Genomic DNA, 23805 nt, shown 5'->3' on the forward strand with positions numbered 1-23805 from the left:
TTTGTGAATACAGTAGCCATCTTATCTCTCTGCATTCTGGAAGCCACGTAGGGAGAGGAGGCTGGAGTCCCAATATTCGCTTTGCAGACTTTCATTAATTTCCCTGCTTTGAATCTCACCTACTCCCATCCTCCACTGTGCTGGTGTTCCCAAGTCTGGGATCACTTGGGTTCAGTTTCTCCAGAAGGTTGATAAACCTCCAGTATCTGGGGAACACGGGTGAGAGTGGTAAAAGTCACCTTGCTATATAGCAAAGACCTTGGGATCTTACTGCTTTGAGGACAGACTTTTAACCAATTCCCTGTGTTTAGCCTTATGATTAGCCCTTTTTCCTAAGGTACCTGGTCCCTCTAAGTCTTGAGGTCTGCTGGTGTTTTGAGGGCAGTTGACTGGTTCTTTAAGCATGGGCTCTGCAGGCACTTAGGGGATGGTTTCTTCCTCTCTACTGGATCAGTTACTAAAACTCTACTTATTTTCCATCCAAAACCATGTTGTTGTCCCTCCTCTGCTGTTGTCTCCTCTTCCATTCTTTTGGTAACTGTATGAGGCACTTCCCTTGCCTTCTAACACCCTTAGGTGCAAAGCCCATGCTGAGGCTCTGGGCTGCCAACATGACACACTAGTAGTGCTTGGCTGGATGTTCCTGGAGTAAGTGGCTTAGCCCTCAGCTCTCCCCAGCCCAATTCATTTAATATGTATTTATGTATTTATGGAGCACCTGCAGGCCAGTTTTGGTGCTGGAGCCTGGGGGAGAGAACAAGGAACAAAGTAGACGAGAATCTTGCTTCATGGACCCCCAGAATCTAGGGAATGATTGTGAAAAGCCATGATACTGTAGGAGAGCAGAGGAAGGTGTAACCTGCCCAAACTGTTTGGAAGAGATTCTTGCCTGAGATTTGAGGAATGAGAAGGGGCTGGCCAGGAGATGCCGTGGATAGGAGCTGTCCAGGTGAGGAGGCACATCCTGAGGAGAGACAGCAGGCCCCTCCAGGGGAAGTCCAGATGAATGTGCTCGACTTGGCCACTTGAAAGGAGGGCAAATGTGTGAGCTGATGGAGCACCTTGGCCAGACGTCCTTGTGCAGGGCCCTGGGGGGTGATGGGAGATGGGACAGTGCTGGCTAGACAGCGTCTGTCTTTAGGCATCTGTGCTGCCATTAGGAAGGACAGGCCGTGACCAAATCATCCCTGAGCACAGTACTTCCCTCTGGCATTGGCACTGAGGAGCCTGGATGGCATGACCTGACATGCCCTCCTTAGACCAAAGTGGTGCTCAAACCTCTGCAGTTCCTCTTGGACCTGTCAGGGGTGAGTTCAGCCCCCCGGCCCTTCACCCTGCGGCGCCTCCCAACCCAAGCTCCCTCTAGCTGAGGTTGGCCTCTTGGGACTCCCTCCAGCATCCAGAGTTTGGCAAATGAGGCCACGTTTCTCCTCTCTACTCCCTTCAGTAGCTTAAAGTTGCCTGTCCTGTTTCCTGGGCCTCTTTTGTTTTTTGTGCTGAAAGCCCCTATGTGCCTCCAGGGAGCTGGGAGGAGGGGCGGTGGGGGGGGCGGATCTTGGCACTAGCCGTGCTTCCCAATTCTGGCTCCTGTTGGTGATGCCTGCAGTGTCCATCTGGTGGGTGGGTAGCACAGTGCTCTAGGTGTGAGCCTGCTGCTCGGCCCCCTTACTAATCAGATCCTCCCTCTCCCTCCCTTTCTGGTCCTCCTGGCTCTCCAGATCATCAGGGATTGGACTATATGGACTCAGATTACAATGCTTCCCCCACTTGGGCCTCCTCTACAAAGCTGCACCCCCTCTGGCCTCCACAGACAGGAACCGGATGGGTGGGTGATGGCATTTAAGCCCAGGGTTTGGGGAAGCCTCAGCAGTCTAGAGTTAACGGTGGTCCCCCCATTCCTGATCCAGGCTGGCCCTGCTCACGAGTCATGTCCAGGCCCAGGGTAGCTCTTGATCTCAGCCTGGACAGCTGCCTCATCTACCCTGGGCTCTGTGCCTGCTCCGACGTCCTTTTGCAGGCGTGTGGATCAGAAGCCTGTGGCTGCCTCCTGATGCCTGTGGGCCTGTTCCCATGTCACGGGCAGCACTGGGTAACCTGCCTACCAGTTTGTTATCTAACCCAGCCTCCGGTTATGCCATCTCACCAGCGGGTATACACAAGTGGATTGCTAGTCTGTTCACACCTGATGGCCTTTGTTTGGTCTTCTATTAGTGGGTGGCTGATATCTCCTCCAGAGACTGTTAACTTGTTAAAAGGTTGCTATACTAGTGAAAAATTGTCCTTAGGATAAAATAAAAATAAGTAGAATTTACCCTTTGGGCTTGACAAGTAGAAATTTGATGTGCTGGGATCCCCAATAAAGACTGTAGCTCTCAGTTATACGACAAAGCCATAGATGAGAGCAAAAGTGTAAGCATAGGCAGCTGGACTAGATTTCTGGATATTGACTCTGCTGTGGGCACTTTATACACCAGAGTTTTGCTGCGATGGTTGGGTGTGCATGGAGATGGGTGGGGTTAAAGGTGAGAGACCCCCTTATGGTAACGAGCCACCACTCACTTGGTGCTTACCGAGTTCCAGGCATTGCCCTAAGTATTAATGCTTTACACGTATTTCAGTTAATATTCACAGGAACTCTCTTTGGTAGGTGCCTGTATTAACCCCATTTTACAGGAAAGAAAACTGAGTCTCAGAGAGGTTACATTTCTTATCTAAGTTCCCATAGCCAGGTAGATCCAATGCCCATCTTTTACCTAGTACTTGAAGGTGGATTTGGAAGGGAAGGGAATACTCTGTGGAGTGGACTAATATGTGCAAACCGGGAGGCAGAGGAGCTTGGCATTTGTGAAGGTCTGTAGCCCAGTTACACCTGTGCGGTTCATACACAGTGCAGACCCCGGGCATCTGCTGAGCATCCTGTATGTAGTAGGTGCTGCGGGTGGTGAGCCCGAGGGGGAGAGGAGCATACCCCGTTGCTGCCCTCCCGCAGCCAGCTCCCAGCACAGATGAGGTCACCACACAAAGGTGGGCGCTAGGGGCTAGGCTGGAGGGTAGGCCGTGTGAAGTTCATGCCGAGGCAGGTAGGAGTCCAGCAGGGAGAGAGTCTTGAGAATGCAGGGGGTGAGGAAGGCCTCATGGAGGGGACACAAGTGGTTGGTATAGTGTGTAGACAGAGACCTGCTGCAGTGAATGGGACCAGAGGGAGAAGTGGAGTGGAGTGGAGAGAGAGATGGGGTCGGGGAAGGGAGAGAAGCAGGGAGGGCAGATGGGACCAGAGAGAGGAAGCTGGAGAGGCAACTGGGAAGTTACAGATTGCAAAAGTGTTTGAGACCCAGGTAGAGATGCTCGATGTGCTGTATGGGGCAAGGGGAAGCTACGGGAAGCTCTTGAGCAAGGGAGTAGCCTGAATGCGTCCTGGGATTGCACTGGTCTGAGGGCCAGCTGGTTGCAGGAGGGTAAGTGCCGTTAGGGAAATCAGCTTGGGAACTCCTGGAGTGGGCACGAATGTGTTGAGCAGGTCTCTGGGAGCCCCTGTAGGCTTCTGAGTGCAGTTCTTGCCCATCATTCCACATTCCCCAGGAGCCGGGGGCCTGCTCACCTTATTAAGTGCCTACTCTGCACCCAGCATAACCTATTGGTTGCCCAGGGGCCCCACGAAGGGTGGATTCTGCCAGCAACCTGCCAAGGAGAAAGGGCAGGTAGTGTCAGAGATCCTGCAATCTCCTCCTCTGGCAGAGTGGAAATGGGGTCAGCTGTGTTTGGGCTTTGCTGAAAATAGCAGAGAAAAATACCAGGGAGTTAAAAATACTTGCACCCCCAAATCTTCTCTGGGTGCCAGCAGCTGGCTGAAAGGTAGGCTTGGCTGACATCTCCCCTTCCTTACCCTGACCCCTGGCCTCAGGCTTCTGGGATCCTGGTCAGGAACCCACCCCTCTGGGCTAGCCACATTCTGGCCCTTATGGTCAGCATAGGACAGGCCAGTGAGCAATCGTAGCTGAAGCATGTGTAGGATGTGCTAGATGTTGCACCGGGTGCTGTGGATGCATCTCTGGGCCAGTGCACTGCGGTGGCCTCCTGGGGGGTCTCCCTATTTTACCTGGGCCCCTCTGTGTACTTCCAGTATAGCACCCAGAGTCATCTGTGAACATATACATTATTTTATTTGCTCCTTGGTTCCAGGGTTTCTCAGCCTTGGTGCTATTGGCATCTGGAGCCCGATAATTCTTTGTTGTAGGGGCTATTCTGTGCCCTAGGATGGTTAGCACCATCCATGGCTTCTACGAACTAGATGTCAGTAGCACCCCACCCCCCAAGTCATGACAACCACACATTGCCAAATGTCCCCTGGGTGCAAAATCACCCTTCTGTAAGAACCACTGCTCCAGAAACTATGTAGTGTCCCTGCTTTCCACTCAGAGTAAAAGCCACAGTCCATAGACGGGCCGTTCCTCTGTGATCTTGTCTCCTACTACTCTCCCTGTATTCAGTCCATGCCAGTCAACATTGGCCTCCTGTGCTATCCCTCAAACATCCTGGGCATGCCCACTTCTGCCTCAGGGCCTTTGCACTGGCTGTTCTGGCTGCCAGAACAGTCTCCCACCAGATATCTGCATGACTCACTCTGTCCTTCAAGTATTTCCTCCAGTGTTACCTGAATGAAAACTACCCTGACCCCCTTCCCTGCTGCTGTACCCTCCTCTCCACTGCCACCACACATGCACCCTCTATCTTTGCCCTGTTCCACTTTCCCATGTTTCCTGAAGCACCCACCCTTCTAACATAGCAGAGAATTTACCTAGTATTTATATTATTTTTAGTTTATTGTCTGTTGCCACTAGAATATAAGCTCCATGAAAGCAGAGATTTTTGGTCTTTTTTGTACGTTGATGGGTTCTTAGTGCCTAGAGTAGAGCCCAGCACATAATAGGTGCTCAGTAAATATTTGTTGAATAAGTGAATGAATTTTCTTTAATATTCACAGTAACCTTGAAAGTAAGTATTCATATTCCCATATTACAAATGAGGAAGTGGAGGTGCAAAAGGATTAAGTAAATCCCCAAATCACCCAAAATCACATGGCCAGTAAGTGGGGGATCTGGAATTCAAACGAGGGTTTGACTCCCAGGTCTGCCCTCTTAGAGAAGCTGCATGTATACAGGAGAAATGAGTGCTGCTGAACTAGGGGGGAAATGTTCTTTCTCCTTTTAGGAATCTGTAGGATTGGGGGGGTGCCTTCACCCCACATAGACTTGCATATGTACGTATTACCTGGGAGTCACCATGGCAACAAAATTAATGGTAAGGAGTAATGGGATTGGCCCAAATGATAAATTAGGAAGGTTTTTTTTTTTGTTTGTTTTATGGAGGCATCCTTTGCTTTACAGAAGGATCCCCTTCGGGCTCCGTTTAATTACCTTCTGGAGGTTGTTTTAAATAGGCTCTGTCTCTGCTGCCTTTAGAGGTTTGGAGAAGCAGCTTGGAAGGAGGCAGAGGGGAAGGGGAGCGAGCCAGACTGGGGGCGGTTGCTCCTCCATCTGGGGTCTGGGTGCTGGGGGTATGCCCTGCTCCGCCCCCAGAAGGCGGGGCTTTTCCTTCTGTAGCATGTTTGGGGCCCAGCCTCTGCCCCTCCCCTGGCCTCTACACTGGGGTTCTAATAGGTTGAGATGGCAGCTCTGCTGAAGCACTGGCCATTTCTGAAAGCAGCCAACTTCTGCATTGTTCCAGCAACCTCTCACCCAGACTGCTCCCCCTGCCCCCACTCTGTCCTCATTGCCCACGCTGAGAAACCAAGCAAGGTCCAACATCTCACGTCCACACTGGTTTGTTGCTGCAGTGAGTAAGGTCCAAAGGATTGGGGCCACACATTTTTATGTTCCGCAAGAGGCACGGAGGGACATGGGCTGAGCCCAGAGGAGACATGCCATGTCGAGGAATTTGCAGGTTAAAGTGCAGCTGCTTCCCAGGCTGAAGAGATGCCAGGACTCTGTCCTAGATTCTCAGTGTGATTGGACTGTCCACTGCCCCTGTTTTGCTTCCCATCAAATGCTTTACAGCCCAGGATGATCCTCTCCTGTAACCTGTGTGCAGGACTGGCTTGTGAAACGTCAAGCTAGCAAGCAGCTCTTGGCTTGGGGTTCTGCTGCCATTCCTGCCTCCAGCATCTGACTCATAGGTCCAGTGGGTTCCAGGGAAAAGCCCAGACCCAAGGTGTCAGACCTGAGTCCTTGTCCTGTTCTCTGTACGGGCTGGGTCTGGCATCATCACACAGGAAGGGGCGCTTCCTGCCCTTTTTCCTGCTTGATTAATTAAAAAAAAAAACAAAAAAAAAACTAAGCCTAAGGTGTGCAATGGCTTGCACAGGAGACCATGCACATTAGTGGCTGAGCCAAAACCGAAATCCATGACTAACTGTTGTTGTTGCAGCCTAGAGATGGATGAGCCCAAACAAGATCAGGTCATGACTAGGAATTTTAGTTTAAAATGGAGATGTTCCTCCCATCTCACCTGCCTGCTGAGCTGGGAGCATTGCTGGATGTCACAGACACTACTTTTGGTTTCATTCCTTCTTCTGTATCATGGGAGGCGATTTCCTATAATCCCAAATGGCTTATCTTAGTTAGGGTTATACTAACTGCTGTAACAAAAAGATCTCAAAATGTACCAGCTCAAGTAAGTTAGGAAGTTTCTTTCTCTCCCATCAAACAGTTCAAGTTCCAGGTGGGCAGATGGCTCAGCTCCACAGGATCACTCAGGGCCCCCAGCCTCCTTCCATCATGTTTCTCCCCCATCTCCTTGGGCTGTCTTTCCAGCCCGGGCTGCAGCCACGCACGTGCTCCAGCTCGCAGGAAGGGGGCAAAAAGCATGGTTGGGGGGTGGCAGGTGCTGGCCAGGGAGAAGCCCATCTTTCTTCCCCTCAGATGCCACTGGGCAACTCAGGCACATGGATGAGCCTAACTGCAGAGGAGGCTGGGAAATACAGCACGGTAGGTCGGCCACCTGCCCACCACTGTTCTATTATTTTGGAAGAAGGGGACATAGATTTTGTTGGACACTTAACAGTCTGTGCCATAGAGGTCAATAAAGAGTTTAGAAGTTGTGCACCCTATTTCTCTTTTTCTAGTGATTACTCTTAATTTTTTACCGATTATTTTGAATGGGGAACATACGAACAATCTACAAACTTCTAAGCTATAAAACGAGTAGAGGATAAAAAATAAGTTTCCCCAATTGCTCCCCTTCCTCTCCCTAGAGTAACCTTTAGTTTCTTCTGTATCCTGCCAGAGATATCTGCATACATTTATCCTTTTTCTTTATATGCTGATGGTATGATAATGACAAGTTCAGGGAAAGTCACTGGAGCATAGTCATAATAGTAAAAGATGGGACAGTCACTAAAGGACAAATGCCAGATGATTCTACTTATAGGAAATAGCTAGAGCGGTCAGATTCACAGAGAGGAGGATGGTAGGTGCCGGGAGCTGGGGGAGGGAGGAATAAAGTGTTAGGACTTATTGGGTACGGAGTTCCAGATGGGGTGTATGAAAAGGAGGTGGATGATGGATGGCGGTACACTGGTGTGAGTGTACTTAATGCCATGGAGCTGCCACTTAAAAATGGTTAGGATGGTAAATGTTCAATTATGTATATTTTTCCACAAGAAAAAAAAAAGATGGAGAATAGCCTAAAAGTCCACTCATAGGGTACAGTTTACAATATATTCATTCAAGGTTTCTGTTAGGAAGCAGAGGGCTGCTCTCTGCCCCCCGATATGGAAAGATCTCTACAACATGTAGATGCCTAAAGGGACAGACCAACCAGCACCAGTGTGCTAACATTTAGAGACAGGTGCAGGTGGCGGTCGAGAGTGGGGATTCGGGAACCAGACTGCTAGGGTTCAGATCCCAGTGCTGCTGTGGGACTGTGGGCAAGTCATGTCCGTTGTCTGTGCCTCAGTCTCCGTATCAACAAAGTGGGGGATAGACTATCTCCTGCCTCATGGGGTTGTTGAGGAGATTAGATAAGTCAATATGTACAAAGCCCTCAGAAGGACGTCCGACACACGGCGCCTGTTCGCTAAATGTGAATGAATGAGTGAGGATGAATGAATCCGAGAGGTCATGAGCTCTTGTTCTGGCTCTGCCCGACACCTTGGAGGTGACTCTGAGCTGGGTTTCCTCATCTGGCCTGTAGAACAGGTTTCCAAGGGTGAAAATCAGATAATGGGCGGAAAGGTGCTCAGCCAAAGGGAGAAGCATGGAATTAGCGTGTGAGGCTTTGTCGTTGCCTCGTCTCCGTGGCACGGGCCTGCCCGGGGCTGTGGGTGTGGTGGTGTCATTGCAGGGTGGGGAACACCTCTGTAGCTCTGGGTCCCTGGCCTGGCCTGGTGACACCCTTGCTGAACTTCTGCCTTTGCGGATGAGCAGCATCCGCCTACTTTTCCCATCCCTGCTCCTGGGGGGGTGGGGGTGGAGGGGGCAGTCCTTGAACCTGAGGGGCTTGGATGTGCCCATGGGTTGCCAGCACTGTGCTACTCAGCTGGACTTGGGCAGGAGGGGAGCAGCAGGTACTGGCGAGGGGCATTAGCCCCTGGGCTGCAAGGAGGAGTTTCTGGGACCCCAGGAAGATGTCAGCTAACCCTCTTCCTCTTCTCGCGCCTCAGGCCTGGCAGTCACTCCAGCCAGACCAGACATCGATCTGCTTCAGAGGCCCCTGGAGAGTAGGGAGAACACGAGCCTAGAGGCCAGGAGGCCTGGCGGCCCATCTCCATCCTGCCACCAGCTCCTAGGACCCTGCTGAATTACTTAGTCTCTCTGAGATGAGTTTGCTTGTCTGAAAATAATCTGTCCACCTCACAGGCGTGTTGTAGCAGTAAGACAATAGAGATGAAGTTGCTTTGAAAAATAATCAAGTCTGTTAAAAAATATATTGCTCATTTGAATGACTTCTCTGTTTTAGGCATTCATGGAGCATGTTCTATAGGCTGAGTATTTTAGATATACACATCTCATTTAAACCTCTGTATTAGTCAGGGTGAGCCAAGCACTGTAACAAACAACCCCAGATTTCAGGAACTTACACACAAAGGTCTGTTTCTTTCTCATGTCTGAGTCCAGTGCTGCTCGGGAACTGGGCACAGGCCATCGTCCAGGGCCTGGGCTCCTTCATCTCATGGCTTTGCTGCCCCACCAGCCTCCACTGGATCCTTCCTTCCTTCCTTCCTTCCTTCCTTCCTTCTTTCCTTCCTTCCTTCCTTCTGAATTGTATGAAGAGATCTGCATGGTTTTTTTAAATAAAATTTTAATTTTAGAATAGCTTTGGATTTTCTGTGTGCCGAGCACTGTGGGAGATGCTGGGTGACAGCCTTGGAAGACAAGCTCCTGCCTCCAAGGAGCTGGACCTAGAAATAGGAGATTCTGATCCTGGTGGGAAATACGGGGTGTCAGGAGTCTGTGCACAGGGCCTGGGGTCGCACCAAAGTTGGTGCTGGGATTGGAGGCACTTTCTGAGCAAAGGGGATCAGCCTTTTATCACTTTGTTTTACCTCTTTGCTGTTACGCTCTGACTTACCTTCTTTGGCCAACAGCAATTCTGCATTTGGTTTTTCTCCCTTCAGTCCCCTTTTCCCATAATTATTATTTTAAAAAAATCGACCACTTCAATCTTTGTGGGTCTGGAATCGCAAACAATCAAATATGTGAAATATATCTAAAATAAGGGTAATTAGGCTGTGAATTAAGGGTTGAAGGACTCTGATGTGAGTAAAATGCATAAATGTGAATTCATCAATCTTATGCTTCTGTTTCTGCTACCTGATGGCCTTCTGCAGCCTAATTTATTTATTTTTTATTTTTTAGGATTATTTATTTATTTATTTGACAGAGAGAGAGAGACAGAGAGAGAGGGAACACAAGCAGGGGGAGTGGGGGAGAGAGAAGCAGGCTTCCTGCTAAGCAGGGAGCCCCCGATGTGGGGCTCGATCCCAGGACCCCAGGATCATAACCTGAGCCGAAGGCAGACGCGCCAATGACTGAGCCAGCCAGGCGCCCCCTGCAGCCTAATTTATGTTCCAGATGACAACAGTGCCACATAACTGAAGCATAACTGAACCATTCTGTTGTAAAACTAACATCAACTGCTGGCCACCTCCCTCTCTCACCTCATACTTTCTTGCTCCTTTAAAAACGCACTGCCTTTGCTTTGCCCACATGTACATTTTTATTTACTATGTTTTCTTGGTTCCAAAAGTTTCTCTTACCACATTTTAACGTCTCTCAAATGGGATGAGTCTTTTAATGGACGGAGGTTTTGGGATTATGTTATAGTTTTCCTTCTTGGTGGCACATGATAGTGCATCTTAGGGTCGCTGATATCTTAGACTCAATGAGATGCAGTGTTTATATCATTTGAAGGAATTGGCAATGGTTCTGTCCGTCCAGCCTGTCTCCCACACTGTGCTGGAGAGAAAACCTCACCGCTTATTTGAAAGCAACTTTCTTCTCCTTGTAACCTTCTTATAACAACTACAACAATAGGGATAATAATACCCACAGCAGTCAGCAGCGGTGAAGCACCTACTCTGCCCAGCATTGCTCCAGGCACCTTTCCTACACCTCTTCCACGATGGTGGAGACACTGCTATTACCCGCATTGTACAAGTGAGGAAATGGAGGTTCAGAGGAAGGAGGGGCAAAGCCAGGAATCCAGGCAGTCTGTCCAGCTTTGAAAAATCCATGCTTTGCTGCTTCTAGTGATTCCGGGAGACGTACTCAAGTGTCTTCACTGAAACCTTAGAATTAACTAGAAAATTGCTGGAAGAATTTTTCAAGTAATTTTACAGCGCAGCCAGAATAGAGAACCCCTGGTTTGGATGGTCTGCGTGAGATCCCCTGGTTCTGCTGTCCTGGGATGCCTGATGCCACAGTCCCAGGGAAGCTACCAGGCCTGGGGGCACCAGGACAAGCTGAGCCTCTTAATGCCCTTTGGAGCTGGGTCTCTTGGTTAAAAAAATGTGGCTTATGAGACCTTAAATTGATAAATGCTTTTAATTTTTGTCCTTTCTTTTCTTTTTCTTTTTCCTCTCTCTCCCATCCTTCCTTCCTTGCAGCTCTGGAGTGCACAGAAAATCAAGCAGGTAATTCAGTTTTGGATTTGTTTCCTTCCTTTGCCCTGCCCTGTCGGGATTCACGGCTGTGCGGCTCAGCCTTTCCCCTCCCATTAGCCCCCAGCTGCCAGCCCAGCTGCCTCACCCTTCCTTCCTCCCTAATACCGGGGCCTGAGTTTCTGACTGCCGGAGCTCGGCCCCTTGCCTTTCCCTGGGCCCCTGAGCTCCTTCCCTGTGGGGTCCTTCTACGAAATCCTTCTTACATGCCTACTAAATACCAGGCATGGGGGACAGAGGACCTGCAAGGTAGATGCAGTCCCATTCCCCTGCGTTCAGCTTTAAGCGTGAGTCAGGAAAAGCCCTGTTGGTGGCCCGTGTTTTGGTTTTCTCTTGCCTGGAATGATGGGAAAGGATTGACTGCCCAGTCCTTCTGGAGGAGCTCTCCTTTCCCTCCTTCCTCCCTCTCCTGTCCCCTTGTCTGCTCCCCCACTGCTGCCCACAGTCACCCTGTGCCTTGTTTCCTGCTCTTGCCAGGCTATTCTACACCCAGATACCAATGAGAAGATCTTCATGCCCTTTAGAATGTCAGGTAAGCCGGTGGGACCCTTCTGATTCTGCCTAGCCTCGGGCACTTACCATGGTCACAGCTCCGGGAGCATCCAGATGCAGCAAGCTGAGGAAGGGCAGAATCTGTGATACATGTGGCCACATTTGCACCTGCATATTCACCTTGGCTCGACCTGACAGACCTCTGGCCAGGCCTCAGAATCACCTATGGGGCTTTAAGAAAAACGTGCCTGTCTGCTTTTTCTGCCTGAGCAGTGGGGGTGGGGGGGAGGCCTCCACAGGGGAATGTGGCGCTCCCCGCCCAGTTATACAGTACTCACTGAGCGGCAGCCTCGGGGGTGACTCCCGGATTCGGGCAAGCCCTGCCTTCTGTGAGTCACTCCTCCCTTACCTACCTGTGCACACTCTGCTTTTTCCTTCCAAACCATGTTCCCTTAAAGGCAATTAAGCCCCAGGCTCCCCTCTACTCCAGAAAGCATGCACTGCATTTGCATGAGTGCCCACATGGGAGGTGGATCCCCATTCTGTGGAGACCAGTGGCAGAGGGGGTGGGGTGGGAGAGTGGCCATAAGATCCCTGCGGCCAGGAAGTCCCTGCCCTGTGGTCACTGGAGGGATAGCTCTGTATGCATGAGCTTAGTAGCCTAGAAAGCGCTTGCACGCACCGTGCCTGGGGCTAGTGTGTCTGTCCTACCTGTAGTTCTGAGAGGTTGCAGGCCTTGTGCAGAGTCCCACGGCAGAGTGCTGATGCCTCCTCCCTGCCATTTCTCAGTGCACTGGGGCACTCTTGCAGGGTTGGGTGGAGGGCTCCTGGCTACTGCCTTGGAAAGTCCTCAGGGGAGGGGAGAAAGGGTCTCTATCGGGGGCTGTTCCCAGCTGGGTCAGTCAGGATCCCCACCCCCAGAGAGCCTGACCTCATGTGGGTGAGAGAAAAAACAACCATGTTTCATCACTGTGCCAACTGAGGCCCTGTGTGCCCGGGGATCCTCCTTGCTTGGCCGTGAGGAACTCCCAAGCACAAAGGCCAGAGCGTCTTGTAGCCATGGCTGTAGGTGCTCCCAGTCCCTGCACGTGGCCACAGCAGGTTCTCACTTGGGGCCTGGATTCTCTTGTCACTGTCCAGGCAAACCTTGGATCTGTCTCCAGAGGAATGTGGGCGGTAGAGTGACATGACAGCTCATGTGCATGCACAGTTACACACTCTGGACATGAACCTTTACTTTAGAGAACTCAGATAAGCGTGGTTGTCCACTGTCCCACCACCGTCTGACTGGCTGCCATAAGTCAGAGTCAGGGACACAAGGCCGCCCACTGACAGCAGGGTGGGGTGCTCTCTCCTGCCCTACTGAGGATGTCCAGCCAGGGTACGAGAAAGTTACAGAGGACCTGTGGCACGTCGAGGTACACATCTCAAGTGCGTGGGGAGTTCCCTTTCCAGAATCGGTCATGATGCCGGGGAAGTAAAGATGTGTGCTCGAAAGGCAAGGTGAGAGAAGGAGGGCATTACAGGGCCTGTGAGGACAGCGTAGTGTGTGTAGTGAGTGTGGGCTGGGGACGTCGTACCTCATGGAGGAAATCATGGGAGGAGCGCTGAGTGTAGCATGGTGGCCCCCCAGCAGTGGGCAGCCCTGCCCTCAGCAATGGGCCTCTGAGTTTTGGAGGCAAGTGAGAAGTGTCTGGCTAAAGGGGGACAGAGAGAGGGCGGTGGAGGGACACAGGGGAGCCTTCTATCCTGGAGGGCTGAGTCAGGAAAAGGTCTGGGGGTGGAGGTGCCCCATCAGGGCCATTGACAAGACAAAACCCGGAGGTCTCTCCCACTGTCTCTGTTGAGAGGTGGTTGGGGTGGAGTGGGGTGGGACTGGAAGACCTGACCCTCTTCTCTCGCCTCGCAGGTTACATTCCTTTTGGAACGCCAATTGTAAGTATTACCTTCAAAGGTTTTTCTTTTCTAAAACATTTTTTATTGTATAACTTTACATCATTGTTCATAAATATTTGAGATGTTGATTTAGGATACATTCCTGGAGGGGAATTATCAGATAAAGTGGTGTGTAAGTCTTTTTAATTCTCTAGATGTGTATTGTCAAATTTCTTTCCATAAAGACGTGCGGGCCGATGTGCACCCAACACGGAGCCTCGGAGTGCCTTTCTCCCTGTACGCTCCCCTCCCGAGTATTGTCACTAGGACGTGCTAGTCACAGGGAAGTTTTCCCCAAAAGCTTAGGAAGTCAGAAAATAAGCACACCTTCTGAAACCTAAAGTTTAAAATGAATTCAGAAAGGATTCATTATTCTTTTTGCTTAGTTTTGGCATCAGGGTTAAGTTGGCTCTTTTAAAAAAAATATATATATATATAAATATAAATTTATTTTTATATATATTTAAAATATATATATATGAGCAAAACTAATGTACAGAAAGGCACATTCATCATAAATGTACAGCCTGGTAAGTTTTCACAAAGCAAGCACATCCAAGTAATGCACACTTAGGTAGATTTAGAGTATTGGCAGCATATCAGGAACCTCTCCTGCACACCTCAGTCCTACAGGAAATCACTTTTCTGACTTCCTTCACTGTGTTCCAGTTTGGCCTATTACTGAATTTTATATGAATGGAATCATCAGGATGTACCTGTTTTGGTCTGGCTTCTTTCACTCAAAATTGTTGGTGAGACTCATCCATATTGTTGCATGTGGTATTAATTGGTTCTTTTCTCCTTGCTGACTGCATCATATCCCCATTGTTATAACTGTATCAAAATTTATTTATCCATCCTACTTTGGGTGAACATTTGGGCTGGTTCTGGTTTGGAGTTCACAAAAAACAGTGTGGCTTTGCATATGATTGTACAAGTCCTTTAGAGGATGTTTCCCCTCATTTCTCCTGGCTGATAACCCAAGGTTAAAGAGAGAACAATGAAAGGCAGCGCGTGATCCTAGAACCAGGATCGGGATGGGTGTGTGTGAAATGGTATGTGGTCTCTTATAAAGTGAAACATACACTTAAATCCAGTGTGAGCCAGCAACTGTGCTTTTAGGCACTTACTTCAAGAGAAATGAATACATTCACAAATGTTTATAGTCGCTTTCTTCATATTAGCCTAAAACTGAAAAAAAGAAAAGAGTGACCAACAGATGCTAAAACCATGAGTGAAAACCTGATTGGGAACAGAGTCATTACCCACTCTCAAAGTTTCCTATGTATTTCATAGATATCATTCCTTTTTATATTTATTTGCAGGCCCCCTCCTGTGAATAAGAGCTTTTCCCCCTTCTGCCTCTCCCTTTAATGTTTTTTAAATGATCAGTATGGTCAGTGCATTTTTTGTATTCAGTAACAATTTACTTCTGTTATTATTCATTTTGATATATAAATTGTGCCAAATGTGATGAAGAGGAACCCTTTAAAGCAGTTTCTCTGTCCATCTGATGTGTCCTCCGTATCCTTTGAGAACTTCAAAACTTTTGGGCACAATATATGGATATTCCAGACTCATCTTGTAGTTTCTGTGCCCCAGTCCTGGAATCGTGCATTTCTCCAAAGAGCTCTCATTCCGTTCAGAGAATGGTATTTGGATACCAAGATCTGAATGCGAGGTGTGCTCACTGTTACTAGAGAGTCATTGTTTCTAGGCCCTTTTAGCATTCAGAGCTAGGAGATACAACTTCAAAAGGATGGGTTCATGCCAATAATTCCAGTCCAGCATCTTAGAGGTCTTGCACTCCTCGCATTTCATATTTACATCTCCCTTCTCCCTGAATGGGAATCCAGTAGCCATATACGTACTCTCTTACCAAATCTTATACATGAATGAAAGAATTTCAGAATTACTACATCAGCCCTACTCCCCATAAGTGTATTAAGTGAAACTCAAGATTTCTTTGAAGTTCTTAGAATATATCCTACTGAGAGTATGCAGAGAATTGTGTTCAAAAGTTATTTGAATTAATGTGTAGTTGTTATTTGTTTGATATACAGTTAGGTTTATTTGTCGTTGTTGGCATTCAGTTTTAGTTGCTTCCCCGTTCTTATTGACTTGTTTTTTGAAACTTGTAAAATGTTAACATCGTTCAGAAGTCAAAGCTGTGTAAAAAAGGCATGGTACAAATCCCATTCCCCTCCGTATCCCTTCTATGTCCTGGCCACCCGTCCTCTGTAGGTAGACAATTTTATCTTTCTTATTTCTTTTTGTAAAAATAAGCAAATACAAACATATTTCTCTTTTTTTCTTATACAAAAGGTTGCATTCTACATATACTCTTTGCACAATGTTTTTTTCCACTTAATGACATATTCTGGAAATCATGGCCCATCAGTTTACAGAGGTCTTCCTCATTCTTTCTTTTTAATAGCTATATGGTAGTCTGCTGTGTAGAAGTATCATAATTTATTCAGCTAATTTCCTGCATGTGGACATTTAGACTATTTCCACTGTTTTGCTGTTATGAAGAACGCCAGAATGGGTAATCCTAGGCATGTTGTTTTGATACTGTTAGAGATGTATCTTGAGGGTAAATTTCTAACTTCTGTGAAAGGCTAATTAAATAGACATTTCTGGAAACACTGAGCAAGAAAAAAGATGCAGATACACATATTAGGAATAAAAGGTACCATAATTATAGATATAATAAGAAGTTTAAAAGATCAGAGTACATTGAACGATCTGGGGTAATAAATTTGAAGACCTGGAAGAACAGGACACATTTCTGAGAAAGTACAGCTTCCCAGAGATTGCCAAGAGGACATATAGAATTTGAATAGACTATGAATAGAGAGAAATTAAATCAGTTGTTTCAAATATATGCACCAAAGAACAAAGAAACAAAACATCACCAATAGACTCCCACAATCTTTTTTTTTTTAAGATTTTATTTATTCATTTGAGACACAGAGATACAGAGAGAGAGAGAGAGAGAGAGAGAGAGAGAGCATAAGCAGGGAGAGAGGCAGAGGGAGAAGCAGGCTCCCCACTGAGCCAGGAGCCCAATGTGGGGCTTGATCCCAGGACCTGGGATCATGACCTGAGCCGAAGGCAGACGCTTAACCATCTGAGCCACCCAGGTGCCCCTAGACTCCCACAGTCTTCCAGGTGACTACTCTCAAAAGAATAACCAAACTCAATTTTCGCTTAACTCCTAAAAGAGAATAAAAAAGAGGAAATGTCCCCCAATTCATCCATGAGACACTTTGAGACAAATACCAAGAAGTAAATGGAAGAAAGAAAAATTATAGGCTAATATCACTTAGGAAATTACATCTAGAAGTCTAAGTGAAATAATAAGTTGAATCCAGCAATGCATTAAAACATGTCATCACCAAATAATTTTTACCAAGAATGGTAACATAGAGAATGTATTAATATAGTTCATCACATTAACAAATTGAAGGAGAAATGTGATAATCTTGGTAGATTTAGAAAAATCATTTGATAAAATGAAACAACTCCATTTATGACTTTTTAAAAAAAAAGTGGATTAGATTCAGAAGGGAAGTTTGTTAACTTATTGAAGTCTATCAAAAAAATAAAATCCCAGGGCGCCTAGGTGGCTCAGTTGTTGGACGTCTGCCTTCGGCTCAGGTCATGATCCCGGGGTCCTAGGATCGAGCCCCTCATCGGGCTCCTTGCTCTGCAGGAAGCCTGCTTCTCCCTCTCCCACTCCCCCTGCTTGTGTTCCCTCTCTTGCTGTGTCTCTCTCTGTCAAATAAATAAATAAAATCTGTAAAATAAAATAAAATAAAATCCCAACCCCAAAGCAAGCACCATTCCTAAAGATGAAACAGGTAAAGGTAAATTCTTAATGTCTGGAACAGGGTAAGAATACCTGATATCCAACATTTTCCTGGAAGGAGATGTTGCTAGTCTTTCCTAGAAGACCAGCAAGTACAATAAGATATGAAAAAATAAATAAGTAGTAATAGGATTGGAAAGGAGGAAACAAAATCATTCATGAGGATAGACAAACTATTGGAGCTACTATTTTTAAAAGATGTCTGGTTGTAAGACCAGTAAAAAAAAATTGTTGGAGGCCCATGAACCTATAAAAAACATTTAGAATATGATATATTTTTTAAAAAGATAGCATTTATAATAGCCCTTAAAACTATAAGGTACAGTGGCAGCATTTTTCTAGGTATGTCTCCTGAGACAAGGGAAACAAGCCAAAATAAACCATTGGGACTACATCAAAATAAAAAGCTTCTGCACAGTGAAGGAAATCAACAAAACTAAAATTGACAAAACTACCAAATGGGAGAAGATATTTGTAAATGATACATCCGATAAGGTGTTAATATCCAAAATATATAAAGCACTTACATGACTCAACACCAAAAACCAAATAATCCAATTAAAAAAGGGGCAGAGGACCTGAATAGACATTTTTCTAAAGAAGACATGCAGATGGCCAACAGACACGTGAAAAGATGCTCAACATCACTCATCATCAGGGAAATGCAAATCAAAACCACAATGAGATATCACCTCACACCTGTCAGAATGGCTAGAATCAAAAAGATGAAATAACAAGTGTTGGCGAGGATGTGGAAAAAAAGGAACCCTCATGCACTGTTGGTGGGAATGTAGACTGGTACAGCCAGTGCAGAAATCGGTGTGGAGGTTCCTCAAAAAATTAGAGATAGAATTACCATATGACCCAGGAATTCTATTTACCCAAAGAAAATGAAAACACTAATTCAAAAAGATACATGCAGTCCTATGTTTATTGCAGCATTATTTACAATAGCCAAGATATAGGAGCGATTCAAGGGTCCATCCATAGATGATGAATGGGTCAGGAAGATGTGGTATATATGTATACCATGGAACATTACTCAGCCATAAAAAGGATGAGATCTTGCCATTTGTGACAATATGGATGGACCTAGAAAGTATTATGCTAAGTGAAATAAGTCAGACAGAGAAAGACAAATACCATACGATTTCACTTATATGTGGAATCTAAAAAACAAAACAAATGAATAATCAAACAGCAGAAGCAGACCTATAAATATAGAAAACAAACTGATTATTAACCAGAGGGGAGGGGTGTGGGGGAATGGACAAAATGGGGTGAAGGGGAGTGGGAGATTCAGGCTTCCAGTTATGGAATGAGTAAGTCATGGGAATAAAAGGTACAGCATAGGGAATATAGTCAATGGTATTGTAATAGTGTTGATGGTGACAAATAGTAGCATCTCTCTCTCTCACACATGCACAAAGTATCCCTGTTTCAGTGAATACTGTCTTGAATTCTACTTCATCTCATATCAATATTTCTATTCTCGTTTTATTTGCCTTGTAAGTCATTGCCTACACCTTTGTATGAGTGACATTTAATTTCTGTGTCGTTTTGTATTATATGGCTCCTGACAAACTATAGCTGAATTTTACTTCTTCGCCCAGTTTGAGAAACACGGTCTTTAATTTTAATAATAAGTTATTTTTTCTGCCACTGGTTATTGTGACCACTTATCCCAGACATCAGGCAGTTGGTTGGTTGGTTGATTGGTTGGTTCACTAAACTTTGCTGTTGTTTCCACTTCTTTTCCTGATTTGTGCTAGAATGATCTTTTCAGTTGTCCTTTGGTTTCTTAAGTAGTTTGGAAAGGGAAACCGCCTACTTTTCTCTAATTACTATTCATCTGTAATATTTTACATACTGGTTCCATTATATTTACCCTATCAATATCAATAATTGAATAATAAATATGACCTGCTCAACCCTCCCCATATAGGAAGAGACTTTTTTATTTTTATTTTTTATTTTTAAAGATTTTATTTATTTATTTGAGAGAGAGAGAATGGGAGAGAGAGAGCATGAGGGGGGGAGAGTCAGAGGGAAAAGCAGACTCCCTGCTGAGCAGGGAGCCCGATGCGGGCCTCGATCCCGGGACTCCAGGATCATGACCTGAGCCGAAGGCAGTTGCTTAACCAACTGAGCCACCCAGGCGCCCCAGGAAGAGACTTTTTTAAAAGAGTCATTTGTTTATTTTAGAGAGAGCGAGCGCACGTGCATCGGGGGAGGGGTGGAGGGAGAGAATCTTCAAGCAGACTCCCCGCTGAGTGCAGAGTGCTACTCAGGGTGCATTCCCATAACCCATGAGATCATGACCTGAGCTGGATGCTTAACTGACTGAGCCACCCGGGTGCCCCTGGAAGAGACTTTTAACATACCATTTTACTCCACCCGCTACCATTTTACCCATACACACCTGCCAAGATTCTGGAAATAATTTGAAATTTCATCAGATTTTTTGAATCCTTGCTTAATTAACACCTGTATGAAACTTCTCAATTATTTAGGCTGTGTGTGTGTGTGTGTGTGTGTGTGTGTGTGTGTGTGTGTGTGTGTGTGTATTCTATGTTTGGCCGGAGCACTTCTTTGAATAATATTCAGAGTGTGTGGGCAATATACTTTTTGAGTCCTTGCATATCTGGAAATGTCTTTTTTTTCTCTCTCATACATGAACAATAGTTGGCCTGATTCTCTTTTCCTTTGTAGGTAAACCTCCCCCACTCCCCTTGGGATCCTTTGGTATTTTTTTCTCTTTATCTTTGGAGTTCTGAAATATCCTCAGGATTAAAAAAAAAAAATCTTCTCTGTATATTTTATAAAATTATACAAGTAATACATGAATATGTTCTTTGGAATTCAAAAATACCACCAAGCCTTTTTTAAAGAATATTTTAAAAGTTATACAAGTAATACATGAATATGTTCTCTCAGCTCAGAATTCAAACAATACAAAAAACGTAGAAATTCCCCTGACGAAGCTCAACCCCAAATCTGCTCCCAGAAGTAATCTCTGCTAGAACTTTGATGTGAACTTTCAGGCTTTTTTCTAGGCATTTGCATACATAGGAATAATCATTTAAACATTCTTTTCTGTTTTGTATTTTTTCCATTAAAAATATAACAGTGTACTTAATTATCTACAATACCTTATTACACTTAGCAGTTTGCCTACATAAAGATCTGCTTCATTCATTTGTTTCTTCCTGCTGAGTAGTATTCTCTCCCCTAGTGATGGATTTCGGTTGTTTCTGATTATTTGCTATTGGAAATAATAGTGCTTGTGTGAAAAATCCTTGTGAACTTCTTTTTGTACAAGTATGAAGACTGCTCAGAGGCCCATTCTAGAAAGTGAATTTGCTGTGTAAATGGCTATGACCATTTGCATTTTTGACAGCTATTGCCAAATTACCTTTCAGGAAGGCTATATTTCACTACACCTTAGTAACATTGGTATTCCTATTTTTATTTTTATTTTTATTTATTTTTTTTAAGATTTTTTATTTATTTATTTGACAGAGAGATAGAGAGCACAAGTAGGCAGAGTGGCAGGCAGAGGGAGAGGGAGAAGCAGGCTCTCTGCTGAGCAGGGAGCCGGACATGGGGCTCGATCCCAGGACCCTGGGATCATGACCTGAGCCGAAGGCAGCCGCTTAACCGACTGAGCCACCCAGGCGCCCCGGTATTCCTATTTTTAGACTTTTTTGTACACCAACCTGATGGGAGAAAGGTAGCATCTCACTATGGTTTTAATTTTTATTTCCCGGAATACCAAAAAGATTGTGCTTCTTTTCATCTATTTATTTACCATTTATATTTCCTCTTCTGTGACTTACCTGTTCACATTCTTTGTCCATTCTTCCATTAGTTGTATTTTCCTAATTGATTTGTAAGAGTTCTTTATAAATTTGGATAATAATCCTTTGAATTATATACATTGCAAATCTCTTCTCCCAGCTATTTCCCCTTCACTCTTTGGTGTCTTTGTTGTGGAAAGTTTTAAATATTGATGTTTTTAAATATAATGATCTTTTTGGGGCACCTGGGTGGCTCAGTCAGTTGAGCGTCTGACTCGATTTCAGCTCCTGTCATGATTTCAGGGTCCTGAGATTGAGCCCCACGTCGGACTCCGAGCTCAGCTCAGAGTTTGCTTGGCGTTCTCTCTCTCCCTCTGCCGCTCCCCATGCTCTCTCTTTTTCTCTAAAATAAATAAATAAGGGATGCCTGGGTGGCTCAGTTGGTTAATTGTCTGCCTTCTGCTCAAGTCAGGATCCCAGCATCCTGGGATCCAGTTCCACATTGGGCTCCTTGAGCAGCGGGGTGTCTGCTTCTCCTTCTGCCTGCCGCTCCCCATGCTTGTGCACGCTCTCTCTGACAAATAAATAAAATCTTTGAAAAAATTAAAGAAAATAAATAGAGAAGATCTCTTAAAAATATATAATGACCTTGCCTTGGGTTGGGTTTGAGTCCTGTTCCACCTTTTCACCTCCATCTCCTTTATTAAAATAAGCAGATTTGTGAGAATCATGTCCAGGAATCAGCTCTTGGATGCATTTATCAATTCTTCTGTTTCCATTTTCTAATTTATTCATTTCTGCTTTTGTTTTTATAATATCCTTTTTTTTCCTCTTTGGTGTGTTTGTGGGGGTTTTTTGTTGTTGTTGTTTTGGTTTGGTTTTTTTACCTTGAATATTTATTCTCATTCTTTCTTTCTAATAAAAGTGCTTAGGGCGGGGTGCCTGGGTGGCTCAGTCCTTAAGCGTCTGCCTTCGGCTCAGGTCATGATCCCAGGGTCCTGGGATCGAGCCCCGCATCGGGCTCCCTGCTCCGCGGGAAGCCTGCTTCTCCCTCTCCCACTCCCCCTGCTTGTGTTCCCTCTCTCTCTGTGTCTCTCTCTGTCAAATAAATAAATAAAATCTTAAAAAAACAAAAAGTGCTTAGGGCTGTGAATTTGCTTCTGAGTATATCTAATACCTGGCTGTATCTAATATGTGGTAGTATAGGGTGATCTGTTTTTATTTTCTAAATGAGTTTGAAATTATGGTTTTGAATCATCTTTAATCAGTTAGATAGTCAGAAGAACACATTTCATTTTATTTTTTAAAAGATTTTATTTATTTATTTTGAGAGCGAGCGAGAGCGGTGGGGAGGGGCAGAGGGAGAGGGAGAGAGAGACTCTCAAGCAGACTGCAGGCTGAGCGCAGAGCCAGACATGGGGCTCGATCTCACGAACCTGAGATCATGACCTGAGCCAAAATCAGGAGTCAGACGCTTAACTGACGGAGCCATCCAGGTGCCCCCAGAAGAACACATTTTTAATCACAAGTGATTGGCCTCTTTAAGATGTATTCTTTTGTCATTATTTTCTACTTTGTTGTATTTTGTTATGACCTCTACAGTTCTGCCATTTGAGATGTATCTTGGTTTTCTTTGTAGCATACTATATGATTAGACCAGCTGGGATTAGGACCATCTGCATATTAAAAAGTTCAAAATAACAGTGGCTTAAATAAAATAATTTATAACTCTCTTATGTCAAAGAAGTTTAGAGATAGGTGGATCCCCATAATGCTACCAGGAACCTAGACTTTCATTTTTCTACACCATTCTCAGTGTTGGCTTCTGTCATCAAAATTACCTCATAACCCAGTATGGTTGTCAGAGTTCCAGCCATCACATCTACATTACAGGGAAGAGAAAGATGGGAGGAGTAAAAGGATGTACTTCCCAGTGGGTCAGTTCCTTTTAAGGAGACTTCTTCAAAGTCTCACACAACAGTTCTGTTCACATTTCATGTAGAATCCCCCAACTATAGGGATTCTGTTACTAAGAAAGAAGGGAAGAATGGTTAATATATAGGCAAAAAGAATGTGCCATAATAATTTTAATAAATATTCCATCAACACTTGAGAAAGAAAGATATATCATTTAGCAATATCATCTCTTTACCAAACCAGAGAAGTTGAATTCGGGGCTCATTTCCCCATAAGAGGCCCAGTGGACCCTTACTTATACAATTAATGGCTGCCATTAACTGGGATGAAGTAGCTAACCCAAGGGAGACCAGCACTGTCTCTGGTTCACAAGGTGTTATTTTTTTTTTTTATGACACCCCATCATTTTCTACTCTCTTCTTCCTACCCAAGACGAGTCAGTTATTCCAAGGTCACTAGAGCCTTGCAGGCATCCTGGGAACTTGGGTGCTCTCCACTCGTGTGTGGTTCAGGGGTTTACTGCTGAAACAGATGCTGTGAATGTCCTCTGAGGACCAATCCTCTCCCAGCCTGGAGCAAATATCCCTCTGTGAATAAATGTGTAAGGTATGAGAATAGGGTGCGCTGGC

At 45.5% G+C, this 23805-nt stretch overlaps 1 protein-coding gene across 11 annotated transcripts in view; it reads left to right on the forward strand.

The window, feature by feature from the left end:
- The window catches only part of SFXN5 (sideroflexin 5), a 115686-nt gene that overhangs the window by 25564 nt on the left and 66317 nt on the right, over positions 1-23805 (forward strand). For all 11 annotated transcript variants that reach the window (XM_073897528.1, XM_073897534.1, XM_025868406.2 and 8 more), the window contains 3 exons: positions 11105-11131; positions 11636-11690; positions 13560-13585. In XM_073897528.1, coding sequence (XP_073753629.1) covers positions 11105-11131; positions 11636-11690; positions 13560-13585 — 108 coding nt within the window. The remainder of the gene's footprint in view (positions 1-11104; positions 11132-11635; positions 11691-13559; positions 13586-23805) is intronic.

The sequence above is a fragment of the Callorhinus ursinus genome, unplaced genomic scaffold, assembly GCF_003265705.2.
Source record: "Callorhinus ursinus isolate GAN/ISIS: 27379988/994484 unplaced genomic scaffold, GSC_fseal_2.0 scaffold10, whole genome shotgun sequence".
NCBI lineage: Eukaryota > Metazoa > Chordata > Mammalia > Carnivora > Otariidae > Callorhinus > Callorhinus ursinus.